This window comes from Talaromyces stipitatus, genomic scaffold (genome assembly GCF_000003125.1).
Source record: "Talaromyces stipitatus ATCC 10500 scf_1105507295555 genomic scaffold, whole genome shotgun sequence".
NCBI classification, from domain to species: Eukaryota; Fungi; Ascomycota; class Eurotiomycetes; order Eurotiales; family Trichocomaceae; genus Talaromyces; species Talaromyces stipitatus.
This window is the reverse complement of record NW_002990116.1, coordinates 407,240-421,517: the sequence shown is the minus strand read 5'-3', so window position 1 is coordinate 421,517 and position 14,278 is coordinate 407,240. Positions and strand designations below refer to the sequence as shown.

At 44.9% G+C, this 14,278-nt stretch overlaps 4 protein-coding genes across 5 annotated transcripts; 2 read left to right on the top strand and 2 right to left on the bottom strand.

Moving 5' to 3' along the window:
- Positions 1-292: 292 nt before the first annotated feature.
- Positions 293-3,989, top strand: TSTA_112570 (NRPS-like enzyme, putative; the record flags this gene model as incomplete). The annotated part of the gene is made up of 2 exons (XM_002481371.1): positions 293-589; positions 655-3,989. The coding sequence occupies 2 exons, from the start codon at positions 293-295 to the stop codon at positions 3,688-3,690; spliced, it is 3,333 nt and encodes a 1,110-aa protein (XP_002481416.1). The 3' UTR covers positions 3,691-3,989.
- A 29-nt stretch (positions 3,990-4,018) lies between these two features.
- TSTA_112560 (MFS maltose permease MalP) lies at positions 4,019-5,852 on the bottom strand (the record flags this gene model as incomplete). Its single annotated transcript, XM_002481370.1, has 2 exons — positions 4,019-4,129; positions 4,257-5,852. 2 exons carry the CDS (start codon positions 5,850-5,852, stop codon positions 4,019-4,021), a joined length of 1,707 nt encoding a protein of 568 aa, XP_002481415.1.
- A 673-nt stretch (positions 5,853-6,525) lies between these two features.
- On the top strand, positions 6,526-8,653 carry TSTA_112550 (alpha-amylase, putative; the record flags this gene model as incomplete). Its single annotated transcript, XM_002481369.1, has 4 exons — positions 6,526-7,027; positions 7,117-7,531; positions 7,586-7,927; positions 8,009-8,653. The coding sequence occupies 4 exons, from the start codon at positions 6,526-6,528 to the stop codon at positions 8,532-8,534; spliced, it is 1,785 nt and encodes a 594-aa protein (XP_002481414.1). The 3' UTR covers positions 8,535-8,653.
- A 616-nt stretch (positions 8,654-9,269) lies between these two features.
- On the bottom strand, positions 9,270-11,408 carry TSTA_112540 (uncharacterized protein). Of its 2 annotated transcripts, XM_002481368.1 has the most exons (4): positions 11,122-11,408; positions 10,353-11,022; positions 9,818-10,268; positions 9,270-9,711 (listed from the first exon to the last, which is right to left on the bottom strand). In XM_002481368.1, the coding sequence occupies exons 1-4, from the start codon at positions 11,222-11,224 to the stop codon at positions 9,439-9,441; spliced, it is 1,497 nt and encodes a 498-aa protein (XP_002481413.1). In that variant the 5' UTR covers positions 11,225-11,408; the 3' UTR covers positions 9,270-9,438. The 2 variants fall into 2 exon arrangements, with proteins under 2 accessions (XP_002481413.1, XP_002481412.1); XM_002481367.1 differs by having other exon boundaries at positions 10,353-11,408.
- Between the last annotated feature and the right edge of the window lie 2,870 nt (positions 11,409-14,278).

Here is a 14,278-nt window from a genome sequence, read left to right as displayed (position 1 = left end):
TGCCAAATACTTCAATTGGAAAACGTTACATCTAGCCGTACGAACTACGCAAACACTCAACCTGATAGGTTGTCGTTCTACATGTTCCTAGCTTGCTAGATACATACCCTAAGACAATTGCAGCAAAACTTTCCGATCGCATTCAAATTTCACCCAGCGAAATGCCTATGTGCGATGTTGATATTGTCGGGTTCGACTATAAATAATTCAGTATGCCCTTCTCGAATTAAATGGCTTTTTAACATATCTGGCACTAAAGGGAAGATCAACAACAGAAATTCGGAAAATTACAATGGGAAAAGGTGACCTCCAAACAAACAGCCAACAACTACTCCCATCAGTGCTCAAAACCAGAGCACAATGCAACCCTGATGGAGCTTGGGCTCAATTTCCTGTTTCGGACACGACATACGCGCTAGGGCTTGAGACTGCGACCAATTTGCAGGTCTTCAATGCCGTGAATAAGGTAGCCTGGCTTCTGGATGGCAAACTACAGCCAAGTTCCAGTTTTGAGACAATAGCATATATCGGTCCGTTTGATTTGAGGTATTTTATTGTGGTGCTTGCGGCAATAAAGGTGGGATACAAAGTAAGTAGCAGTAATTAGTACCCAAAAGAAGAAAACGGTATGGGCATCTAACATGATACTTATAGACGTTTTTGCCATCACCTCGGAACAGCAAAGTTGCTCAGTTGCATCTACTGGAAAAACTCCAATGCAAGAAACTGGTTACTACAGATCCCCAACTCCCAGCCGTGAATACGATCCTTGAAGGGCCAACTAGTATAGAAACGACAGTCCATATTCCTTCGCTCCGCGACCTCCTTGATTCTAGCGACGGCACACCGGAGGACTACCCGTATGAAAAGTCATACGAAGAAGCCAAGGATGAACCTATCTTCATCCTACATACTTCTGGTTCAACAGGAATTCCGAAACCATTGATATACACGCATCAATTCGTTACTCGAACCGTCAATGTGACAGCTCTACCAGCTCCATCAACAGGGGATTTCATCAGTGGAAATGATACTCTTCGCACAGGACACTGGTTTACCTTCCTGGCACCCTTCCATATCTCGGGAATTGGATTTGGGCTTATGGTCTCCGCGTTCAATGACTGTGTGCCTGTGTTCCCATTGCCTGGCCAGCCCCTGACGACGGATCAGTTCCTCGACGCAGTCAGACATTGCGATATGGATTGGGCGTTTGTGTTGCCTTTCATTCTAGAGGACTTGAGCAAAGAGCTTGCTGCATTGGAGCTGGTGTCTCAGAAATTGAGTCATCTGTACTTTGCCGGTGGTAGCGTACCCCGACAAGCCGGTGATACTGTTGCTTCCAAAATGCCAGTGTACCAAACAACGGGCTCAAGTGAGGTAAGCTTGCTGAGTCAAATTCACTCGCCTGACAGAGACCTCAAAAGAAAGAATTGGTCGTATATTCAGCTTCATCCAACGCTAAACGTCGAATACCGTCACCATTATGGTGATTTGTATGAGATGGTTATTGTTCGAAGTCCCTCGAACGAAGAGTTCCAGCCTGTATTTCTTCACTTCCCGGAATTGAAAGAATACGAAACGAGGGATTTGCTGAGTCCACATCCAGATATGCCCGGACTATGGAGATATCGTGGTCGTAAGGATGATATTATTGTATTCTTGAACGGAGAGAAAACCAATCCAATATCCTTTGAGCAGGAGGTATCTCGTCACCCAGAGATTCGCTCAGTATTGGTTGCTGGGTCTCAACGCTTTGAAGCATGCTTACTAGTCGAGCGTCATAACACCGAAATTCTGGCTGGGGACGAGCATAATCAGTTTATTGAGCGCATTTGGCCTCTTGTTCAGATGGCCAATAATCAATGTCCTGCACATGCTCGTGTTTCAAGAGACAACATCTTACTCGTCAATCCGTCGAAGCCGATGGCTCGTGCAGCAAAAGGCACCGTACAACGAGCAGCAACCTTGGCCATGTATGAAAAAGAAATCAACACGTTGTATGCGGCGAATGCAAGTAATAGGCTGTTGGGCAGTAAATTGGCCTCGATCGACCCGAAAAATCCGGAAACACTTTTGAAAACTCTGCACGATCTTGTAGCAGAGGTGACTCAGTGGGATAGCAGCAGTTTTGACAACGAATCAGATTTTTTCACCTTGGCAATGGATTCCCTTCAGGCCTTGCATCTCAGTCGGGAACTCAATGTTGCACCTAGCATGATATACGGGAGTCCCTCCGTCGAACAGCTTATGAAGAGTGTTCTCTCTCAGTCTGACTCCAACAGCGATTTGGCAACAAAACGTATAAAAACCATCACGGATCTACTGCATAAGTACGAGGCAGAGATAGACAAGATAGCTGCCGTGAAGTCTGAATATAGTAAACAAGAGCCTTCTGCAAAAGAAGACAATAAGCTAGACCAACGAGCAGTAGTTGCTCTTACAGGCTCAACTGGTGCGGTAGGATCGTACATCCTGCAGAAACTTCTACAGAACGACCATATCGCGCACGTATACTGCTTCAATCGTGCTGCTGATTCTGAGACACTTCAAAAAACCCGAAATGCGAAAAGGGGCATTCAGACTGAACTACCCCCAGATCGTGTCACTTTTTTGACCACAGATCTGTCGCAACCCAATTTCGGACTAAATGAAGAGTTATATCAACAACTGCAGTCGAACGTGACACATTTCATTCACAACGCCTGGCCTGTTAATTTCAATCAGGCTCTTCAGTCATTCCAGTCAAGTTTAAGTGGTGTCTTAGGGATCATCTCATTCACAGCACATGCAAAGCGGCAGCCAGTGTCGACTCTATTCCTCTCGTCCATCAGTGCTGTATCAAGTTATCACAAAATCCCCGATGCTGTCCACAACGACCTAGTTCCGGAAGAGATCATCATCAATCCCATGTGTTCAGCGCCCATGGGTTACGCCGAAAGCAAATACGTGGCAGAAAGAATGCTGAATTATGCGGCCCAAAAACTCGACCACAAGAACATCGGTATTGCTCGAGTTGGTCAAATCGCAGGCACAGTGACAAAAGAACAGGGTTCTCCGCATGGGTGGAATCGCCATGAATGGCTCCCTAGTCTGGTTATTAGTTCTCGCTATCTCAAGGCAATTCCTGAAACTCTGGGCTCTTCTATTTCCTCTATGACCGAAGGGAACGAAGATACAGCCGGTGTGTTAGATAGAATTGACTGGGTCCCGATCGATCAGCTTGCATCGTTACTTGTTGAGATTCTGTTTGGCCTTTCTTCGACTGAAACTGTTGAAGGATCTGGTGCCAGGGTTTTCCATCCAATAAATCCAAATTGGGTCAAGTGGCAAAGTCTTCTTCCGACACTTATTGACATCTTGGATGCATTACCATCTTCTGCAGATGAAAAGGACACACGGATCAAGGCAGTCAAATACGACGAATGGTTGAATCTTCTCAAGTCCACTACTACCATAGGGAAGAGTACTCCGAAGGAACTGGTTACTGCAGATGTGCTCTGGGAAAATCCTGCGGTAAAACTCTTAGAGTTTTATACAAGTCTGTCGGGTGCTGATAATAATAAACCACCAAAACCGCTCGCCACAAAGCAGACGTCCGAAAGTTATCCTTCATTGCTGGGATTGGAAGCGATTAAATCCGAGTGGCTTTACGGATGGATTCGGGATTGGGTCTTGGATTCAAGCGTTTAATATATCAGGTACTCAGGTAGTTAGTATGAGTTCCCAAAGTTTTGTGCGGGTTTGCTTATGGTTAGATCTTCATGCTCTTCGTTGTCAGTGAGTGGTGAGGAGAAGACAGAGAGTTACTCAAGGGGGATGATTACCTGGATATCTTATCTTATCAGCCTCATCTTATCTCGCTGCCTTGGTGCCTTGTCCCTTGGCAGAAAAAAAAGCCCTAATCAACCCTAAGTCAAGTCCTACATGAAGCAAATTTCCTCGACTGTCGTCTACTGTTGGTTTTACTGTATTCAAGACTCTCAATTATACCTCATGAATAACAGTTTCAAAGGAAATATTATTTGGCACCAGCTTCATGAACCTTCTTTACGTCAGTTGCCCAGTCAATTGGCTGCGCAATTCTGACTTTAACCAGCAACGTCGCAAAGGATAATTTTCTTTCCATATGCTATAGACTTAGATCAACATTATATAAGTTAGCCAAATCATTTGACTCGTTAACTATTTGTATTTGACTAATCAACATTGTGCACTTGCAGTGATAGTACCAATTGACAGGTCTCACTGTCCTAAACTTGGCCTGGGCTCTCTGCTGCCTCTTCACTGAATAGCCGTACTTCCGTCGTAGCGAACTTGCGAGCGGGTACTTTTTGCTCAAATAGCTTGTCCATCTCTGCATACGTCCTCCCTTTGGGCTCGGGGAGCCGCCAAAACGCCCATACCCAGCACAGAAAAGCAAGCCCACCCCAGAAAAAGCCAGCTCGACCTCGCCAGTTCCAGGCATCAACATTCAACATATATGGAATTATGACACCATTCAGGATGCTAAAGCAGTTGTATAAGTTCCGTGCAAGAGCCACGGTTTTAATACGTAAGCGTGTACTAGGCATCTCTGATACGAGAGAGTAACAGACTGGGCCAACCGAAGAATCATAGAAGAATGTATAGACAAGGAGCATAGAACCAGTAGCCCAGGCTGTGCTGCTAGTTTCCGGGGCAATGGAGATGAAACCCACAACGAGAAGAAGAACCGTCAGAATAGCGAGACCACCAACATATAGAGTGCGGCGACCGAAACGCGTCATTAGAAACCAGGAGAAGACGGTGCCGCAAAACCCTATTGCGTATTGACCAAGGGACATGTTGAAAGATTGTGAGATAGCCAGGCCGGCACGCTCGTAGAAAACTGTCGAGTACGACATTAGTCCTGAGCCACAAAGGTTCTGAGCCGCCCATATTAAGCAGGCCACCTCCGTTCGACGGCGGTCAGTACCGCGGAAGCAATCCAGGTATGAGGTACCGGTGTTGACTTCTTTTTCTATTTCATTGGTGTGAACCATCATCGCAACCGTTTCTTCGGCGTTGAAGTCCGTATCGGTCTGAGAGGTAAGACGAAGAAGAGAGTCGGTAGCGTCGTCGCGACGGCCTTTGCGAACCAGCCACCAGGGGCTCTCAGGCGCAAAGTAGACTCCAAGGAAAATAGGGATAGGCCATACCCATTGCACCGCAAATGGGATTCGATATGCCCATTGGTCAGCGCGACCAGAAAGGCCCTTCAGCACACCTGATGCGATCAGTTGTCCAATCACCCAGCAGAGGTTCACGTAAGTTGTCAAGTAGGCACGGAGTGCCACAGGACACACCTCGGAAGCGTAGGTAACACTAAGAGTTTGATAAACACCTAACGGGATGCCCATCAAAATCTCGCCGACGAGTAAAGTTTGGACATTTGGGGCAAAGAAAAGAATAAAGATAAACGACATCGTAGCCACTAGGGAATACATCATTGTTTTACGGTATCCAAACCGTTCTGAGATGATACCGTTTGCAAAGAGGCCGATGATTTGCCCACAGTTCATTGCGTTGGATAGACCGGCTTGCCATGGTGCTGATAGACCATACGATCCATCCGACAAGACATGACCGTACCTCATATTGAACGCTGGGAAAGCGTAGAATGAGCCCATGAGCACAACATCGTATCCCTCCATGATAATCGCAGACGAGATCAGAAGTGACCAACCGACGGCTTTTGGATATAGCTTCAAGCCTGCCCAGAGTGTCATGCGATGTTCTTTTGTCGTAGCTAACTGGGCATCGTGGATGAGGGTGTCATCTATGTCAAGAGTTTCTTTCCCTTCAAGGTGTATTGCTGTCGACTTGGATCCCATCTTGATCTGTCAGAGCAAGAAGTGGTGAGAAAAGTGTGCGTGTTCTAGTCGTGAAAAGCCCGTCTGTCCAGGAATAGCTTCCAAAGTTGTAGGTCTGAGAGACAAATAATTGCTATCATCTCGTCATCTTATATGTCATTTCAACTCGTTATTTTCACATCTGAGCTACATAGAACAAATGGCGAAAACTTTCATCTGGGGACAATGATACGATTCCGGGATTTCTTCGGTTGGAAATCTGTGCAATGAGCTCTGACTCTTCCAAAAAACTTTTATTCTATCTTTCTGGAGTTGCGGGGCTCCGGGGTAAACGACAAAACGACTTAGTAACAAAAACTTTGACATGCCGGGCCTTTTCCGGTCCTTCATCGGTGAACTGCAAATAATTGAACCTCATCGCTCTATTCCAATTTCCGGAGAAGTACCGGTTGATGGGACACAGGTATCGAGTTTATAGCGTGGGGGTCATAAGCGATACTATCTCATAAATTGCGTGTAAGGATGCATTTATAAAGAAACCAAAACATCAACTACTATATAAATATGCTCCCCCCTCATATACTTGCAAGTAACGGGGGAGTTTGTAAACTACTGACGAGACGACCACAATACTTTGCATTTCATACCTCAAAAAGATAGAAGGACCCGATGTCCCATATTACAGTCCCACAAAATGCTCTCATTCAATTCAAAAAGTTCTTCCACTGCGCAAACAGCACAGAAACCTGCTAGGGCTTGGTGGAAAGAAAGCACTGTCTACCAAATATACCCGCCATCATTCAAGGACTCAAACGGAGACGGCATCGGCGATCTTCAAGGGATCATTTCGAAGCTTGATTATATTCAAGGGCTAGGCGTCGATATTGTCTGGCTAAGTCCAATCTTCACCTCCCCACAAGTTGACATGGGCTATGATATTTCCGACTATTACAATATCCATCCCCCATATGGAACAGTGGAGGATGTTGACCGACTTGCTGCTGCGCTTCACGAACGGGGTATGAAGCTAGTGCTTGATCTAGTCGCAAATCATACTTCGGATCAGCATCATTGGTTTCAAGAAGCAATATCGTCACCGTCCAATCCGTTCCGTGACTGGTATATCTGGCGTAAACCGGTATTTGGCCAGGATGGGAAACCACAACCACCGAACAACTGGGTTTCGTATTTCGGAGGTAAGTGGACGTCACTTGGTGGACATCAGTTCCTTCTTTTTGCTGTAGAAAAACAAGGGGAATGTTCTAACAAAAGTTCCTTCACTTAGGAAGTGCATGGGAATATCACGAACCATCCGGCGAATATTACTTGCACCTGTTTGCAAAAGAACAACCCGATCTGAACTGGGAGAACCCCAAGGTTCGCCGTGCCGTTCACGATATAATTCGATTCTGGCTTGAAAGAGGCGCTGATGGTTTCCGCATGGATGTCATCAATTTCATCAGCAAGGACCAACGCTTTCCTGATGCACCTGTTACCAGTGCCGGCCCGTGGCAGAAAGGTGCTAGGCACTATGCATGTGGACCAAGGCTTCACGAATATTTGCAGGAGATAGGCCAGATATTGAAAGAATATGATGCTTTCTCGGTTGGAGAAATGCCGGAAGTGAATGACTGTGATGAAATCATCAAAGCTGTTGGACACAATCGTGGCGAGCTAAGCATGATCTTCCATTTTGAAATGTCAGTTCCCATTTCACGCAGCGTTTCAGCTTTAGAACTAAATAAACTCAATAGTGTCTCCCTCGACCACGGTGCTGGTGGCAAGTTTACTTCTAAAACGTGGGACATGGGTGAACTAAAGCGTGCGGTGTCGAAATGGCAGACATTTATGCACAACCATCAAGGCTGGAATGCATTGTATCTTGAAAACCATGATCAACCTCGTACTGTCTCGCGGTTCGGTTCTGATGAGCCAGAAAATCGTGCCATGTCCGCTAAAATGCTGGCCATCTTCTTAGGATTTCAAAGTGGTACACTCTTCATTTACCAGGGCCAGGAGCTCGGTATGCCAAACGTGCCAACGCATTGGACAATTGAGCAGTACCGAGATGTTGAAACGTTAAATCATTACAAAGAGTGAGTTTTTACCCTTCACATCCCGATTCAGGCTCTTCTCCGATCGCTTTTGGGTATCCGGAATCTGACAGGGATCATCAGGATTATCACGAGCGGCTCGCCAGGGGTGAGCCTTACTGAGTACCGATCGAAATCCAGAGATAACGCGCGTACGCCTATGCAATGGGATGGTTCGAGCCATGCCGGCTTTTCGACCGTCCAACCTTGGATGTCGGTGCATGATGATTATAGAAATCTCAATGCAGCGATGCAGATCAACGACGAGCGGAGTGTGTACCGGTTTTGGGCTACTATCTTGCGACTCCGAAAAGAATTCCCTGATACTCTTGTTTACGGCTCGTTTGAGCTCATTTCGAGTGATCACCCTGATGTGTTTGCTTACGTACGGGCCTCAGAGGCAGGTTCCGCTGTGATTGTTACCAATTTCCGTCCCCGAGAAGTGAATTGGGTACCCCCAGACATGCTCAGTCGTCGGGTTGGACCCGGAGCCATTCTCCTCGGAAACTATCCAGACCGTGCCATCCGTAGTTTCTCGGGACAGGGAATTAGCCTTCGTCCATTGGAGGCATTTATATGGCTAGGAGTGGCTGAAGAGCCTCATCTGTGATTGTTTGCTCAATTGAATAAGCCCATGACTATATCTGGACTGACCAGCTCACTAACAATCGGATAAGTAAACACATGTGAGTTCGTGTGGCTGTTCAACCGAAAATTCATGGAGCCTGTCTGTAGTACAGCAAGACCTGGCTATAACGAACAGAGATAAATCAATATATTCAGATGTGAATTTGATTTGAAGATGAAAGGCACCCGAATATAATATCCTATTTTGATATCAATAATTAGGATGCTTTTCAGTTCTATACCAAAGTCATCCAACCTGAGATCAATTTAAATATGGAGAGGCCTTCATTTCGTTATAGCCAAGGTATACTATAGACAGATTCTAGATCAGAAGAGTCTCTTACTTAGTATCATCCATAAATCAATGTCTTGGAGCAGGGTGGTCTTCTTCCAAGCTGACTTTAGGCTCGCTTACCATGGATCATGGTCATCTGATCAATTTTCCGAAGAAGGGCCGGGAAGGTTACTAAGTGGATCGAATACCTGAAGCAGGCAATAAGCTTGAACGAAGTGAGGTATAGCAACTATGATTATCGAAAACATGAAGTAATCTTACTCAGCTCTAAGCTCAATCTGTTGGGTCTATACAACAGTGGTAGGAATTAGCGGGGTAGGGTCTAGATCCATCCCTTGGATACAAGAACCAGGAATAAAAAGGGAAACTAGAATGCAGAGGTTGGTTTAGAGAAGTCATGAATTATCGGAAATTTTAAATATGCATAACACAAATATATGGGATTCTCAAAAGACATAATTTACAGTGTACCATGATTTAGGAGTCTAGGACTCTCTACAACTCCGCAAGATCTAGACACACAATTTCCCGCACTTCCAGACCTCAGATACTGCACAAATGTGAGCAGCACTATATACTGCACGCAATATTGCTAAGACAAACCATGTTCATCGGCTTCCGGAGTAGGAGACGTCTCGATCAGTGGTGGGGGTACATCCTCCAAGCCCAGAAGCCCTTGGGACTGCTGAAGGAGCGCCGGAAATAAGTATGATTGAGATCCCCGGACCCGGGACAATGAAGTTAAGATTCCGTACAAGACTTCTTTCGCGTCAACTGTGGACACCTCCAATGATTTGTCTGTTTTCAGAGACAGTTGTTGCGAGAGGTGAAAGATACATTCCCCGATGTCGTAAAGTTTTTGTTCCTTCCAGTACTATCAGTGATATACTTCTTTCCTATTTACTTTTCTCGTCGATAATAAAGACGTCGTAGAAAAAAAAATAGTGGATGGAAAGAGCAGATGAACTTACTAATCCTATTCCATGTGCGTCAGCCGACTTCTGAGTCACTGATGACAAACAGGACATGACAATCTTTCCTGCCATCGCTGGAGTTTGTCTAGGGAGTCTCGTATCGCTGTGTGTATGATGGAGATGTTGTCGGCCCATGCAAAACCGCCACAGCCGGGTTTGCAGCCATTGCTGCGTGAGAATTATATCGACTCGGCTAGTTTCCGACACCTCACCTAACAGTGGCGCTGTGAAAGCGACAGATTGATAGATATCTGACAAGGATGATAGGTTGCAAGGTCGTCCTGTGTTGCCAATGTTCCATTCATAGACATCAGGTGTGATTTTCTCAAATAGTGATATTAGGCTGTTGAACCCGTACATAGTTATTGGAGACTCAGATCGGAAGACGGAAGGCTTCTCGATCGTAGCGCGAAGCATAACTGGCCGGCCCGTTTGGAGGGCATACGCACTGTTCGAAAATATTAGGCAAGACATTTCACAGCGTCCTTATTGTCTATTTTGGACGAGCCCGGAAGTTATTGATTTTCCTTACCGCTCCGTGACAAAAAGAAGCCAGTAGACCCTCCGTAATATATCAGCCTCGTTTTGGTTAAGAACCCAATAGGTAGACTCTATATTCAGCCTCAAAGTGTACGCGAAAGAAATGCTTTGGTTGAGGAAATGCCAGGCTCGGTCTGGCTTGTGAAGATTCCCATACGCAGCGAACAAGAAAAACATGGTGAGCAGAGTGTCGACATGTGGCTCCTCAAGGGGATCAAATTGATGCAGCGTTTCCTCCGCCTCTTTAGCCAGGCGGTATCCTAATCCGGTTGTGTCGAGATTGGCGTCTTTTTGGGGAATATGGTTCTTCAATTGGAAATATGTGGCAGCTGAGAGGGCAGCAAGGAGAGCATAGCGTCGGGGGTGCAATGCTTCTGGGCTAGCACAATCTAGCAAGAGCGAATTCACATCTACAACCGGCATGATAGAGTAAAGATGTTGTAAGAACGCCTGGACATATGCTTGGAGTTGCGAAGAAGAAATCCGCCGTGGTAGAGGTGCTAGATTAGCTGCAGGTTCCTCATACAGCGACAGTGAGGCATCATAGTCGGCTGGGTAAGGGCTGTCACCTTGCGGTGCTAACGACGACTGTAAAATATCGGGAAACATGTCGTTGACAAGTTGAGGATCTTGATTATATATCGATGAGGCTTCCGGTCTCCCTGTTGACAGAAGTGCGGTCAAGACTGGAGCTGTACGGCCCTTCGGTCCTTTCCGGCGTACGATATCATTGTACCGACAGACCAAAGGGATAGACTCACATTTGTCACATGGTTGATCACGATTACAGCGGATTTTTCGTAGGCGACAGTTATCACAAGCCCTCCTTGGGCCACCGCGAAGACGTGGGGTAAGCTCGTCCATCTTCGTAGATTGCCCGAAATGAGGCCGGAGCAACTTCAAAATCTGGGGAACAGCATATTTATGGTGGACGGTGTTTTATGGAACAGTGCTTTCGTATATACCCCGCATAATCGGCTTCTTCCGACACCTCAACGCGAGTCTATTGTTGCTGAGGTTCCCCAGATTCCCACTAGAATCGAGCGTTGGGGAGACGACCGAAAATTGACAACAGCCACTGTCACTGTTCAGGGCATAACTTAGCGAGAGTGGAGAAAGAGAAGCCAGCTACGCCCTAACCCTAATCGAGCTCGAATCACCTGCAGTATTTGTAAGCTGATCCATGCAGGCTATGCGTGCTACGTAGTGCCCACTACGGAGTACAGAGAGATTCGAAATCTCTCCCTTGTCACGGACCTGGATCCACCTTAGTTCTAACAGCGGTGCGTCGTGATACGTTAGGATAATTGAACCTCGCACAGGTTCCAACCAATGATATAGTGGAGTGTAGCGGATGGTATGTAACGAAGTATCGAACAGTAATGAGATGGTGACTGAGAATAGTAACAAACTAAGATAGAAGAGATCCCCCGTACAGCCTGGTGCCCGTACGAGTTAGAATGCCTTGCTGACTCTCACTGTTGTATTCAAGTGACTTATGTCAAAGAGCTATGAAGAACTAAATACATGATGGTAAAAGAGCGTCCTTATATATCCAGTCCCCCACGTTTCGTATACTTTATATCGTATACTTTAAAAGTAGCAAGTATAAAGTATACGATATTCTTCCAATAATATCGCATTATTTCGTATACTCTTATCCTGATAAGATAGCGGTATATCTTTCTTATCATCACGTGATTCCTGTCTTCTGATTGCACAGTACGCTTTACTGTTCATGACTGGTACTGGTTTCTTCTTGTAATTTGAAACCTTTCCTTTTCCGTGGTAGTACCTTTTAGCGTCATGCAATTCAGCTTCGTAACAGAAACCTGCTTCACCTCCTAAACACTAATCTGCCCCACTCGTAGGGCAAATTTATTGCTGTATACCACAAATGGTTAGCTTAATACTTTAAGTAATACAAGCGTATTTAATTGGTCACATTTTGCTCGTAAATTACAAACCTTACTAAAACTGAACAGTTAAAGTGACCTAGAAGGGCTTAGTGTCATAAGATACGTCACAAACAAAACAGAACGTGACTGGTGGAACGTTGAAATATACAGTATCCACTATAGCGGCTTGGCAGTGGGGCAATGAAAAGAGAGTGTATGTAAAAAAGGTGAATGTTACGAAGCTGAATTGCATGACGCTAAAAGGTACTATTACGGAAAAGGAAAGGTTTCAAATTACAAGAAGAAACCAGTACCAGTCATGAACAGTAAAGCGTACTGTGCAATCAGAAGACAGAAGTCACGTGAGGATAAGGAAGATAAATGGTATACACAATGAGCTACGATCATTGGATGATGAACAGTATATCATCTACCATCTACCATAAGTGATAGACGATATACGGTATATGGAACAAGGAGGACTGGATATATAAGGACGCTCTTTTACCATCATGTATTTAGTTCTTCATAGCTCTTTGACATAAGTCACTTGAATACAACAGTAAGAGTCAGCAAGGCATTCTAACTCGTACGGGCACCAGGCTGTACGGGGGATCTCTTCTATCTTAGTTTGTTACTATTCCCAGTCACCGTCCCATTACCGTTCGATACTTCGTTACGTACGATCCATCACGCTCCACTACTTCATTGGTTGGAACCTGTGCGAGGTTCAATTATCCTAACGTATCACGACGCACTGCTGTTAGAACTAAGGTGGATCCAGGTCCGTGACAGTGAATGTTACGAAGCTGAATTGCATGACGCTAAAAGGTACTATTACGGAAAAGGAAAGGTTTCAAATTACAAGAAGAAACCAGTACCAGTCATGAACAGTAAAGCGTACTGTGCAATCAGAAGACAGGAATCATATAATGATAAGAAAGATATACTGCTATCTTATCAGGATAAGAGTATACGAAACAACGCGATATTATTGGAAGAATATCGTATACTTTATACTTGCTACTTTTAAAGTATACGATATAAAGTATACGAAACGTGGGGAACTGGATATATAAGGACGCTCTTTTACCATCATGTATTTAGTTCTTCATAGCTCTTTGACATAAGTCACTTAAATACAACAGTGAGAGTCAGCAAGGCATTCTAACTTGTACGGGCACCAGGCTGTACGGGGGATCTCTTCTATCTTAGTTTGTTACTATTCCCAGTCACCGTCTTATTACTGTTCAATACTTCGTTACATACGATCTATCACGCTCCACTATCTCATTGGTTGAAACCTGTGCAAGGTTCAACTATCCTAATGTATCACAACGCACCGCTGTTAGAACTAAGGTGGATCTAGGTCCGTGACAAAAGAGCTATCGTCTTGACTCTGTGATATTTTAGGGCTCAAGTACTATTAAAAGAAAATTGCCAGATAAGGAAAGTATTACCTAATTAAGAAATTGACAATGGCAGGAAATACTACAATACCAACTAGCAGTACTGTAGGAGGAAACAGTAACATAGCTAGGCTTCAGTTGAGGATCCAAGAACTCGAAGTACAATTGGCAGCAAAACAATCCAAGACACCCAAGCCTTAAATCTTTGACGACAAACGATCAGAACTTAAGAATTTCCTTATACAAATGGACATGCATATGGCAATTAATGCAGTATCACTCAGAACTAAAGAATCTAAGGTAGTCTTTGTGGCAACATGCTTCACTAGAGAAGCGTTTCAATAGATTGAACCAGTGCTTAGGGAATACTACAATAGTAAAAAGAAGGATTGGAATGACCACACTAAGGAAATATTAGGATCCTTCAAGACATTCAAGGAAAAGTTTCAACTCGCGTTTAGCAATATCGACGAAGCAAGAAATGCAGAAAGGTAACTACAACAACTATAACAAACAGGATCTGCACGACAACTAGCAATCAAGTTCAAGCAAATCGCCATAATACTCGACTATAGTGACGACGTACTCATTGCAATGTTTGAAAACATGCT

Bases quoted from the DNA above. Each gene is read 5' to 3' on its own strand.
- TSTA_112540 (XM_002481367.1), bottom strand. From the start codon at position 11,224: ATGGACGAGCTTACCCCACGTCTTCGCGGTGGCCCAAGGAGGGCTTGT. The intron at 10,269-10,352 runs GTAAGGAAAATC...ATTTTCGAACAG, and splicing joins CTTCTTTTTGTCACGGAGCG to TGCGTATGCCCTCCAAACGG. The intron at 9,712-9,817 runs GTAAGTTCATCT...TAGTACTGGAAG, and splicing joins ACGCACATGGAATAGGATTA to GAACAAAAACTTTACGACAT.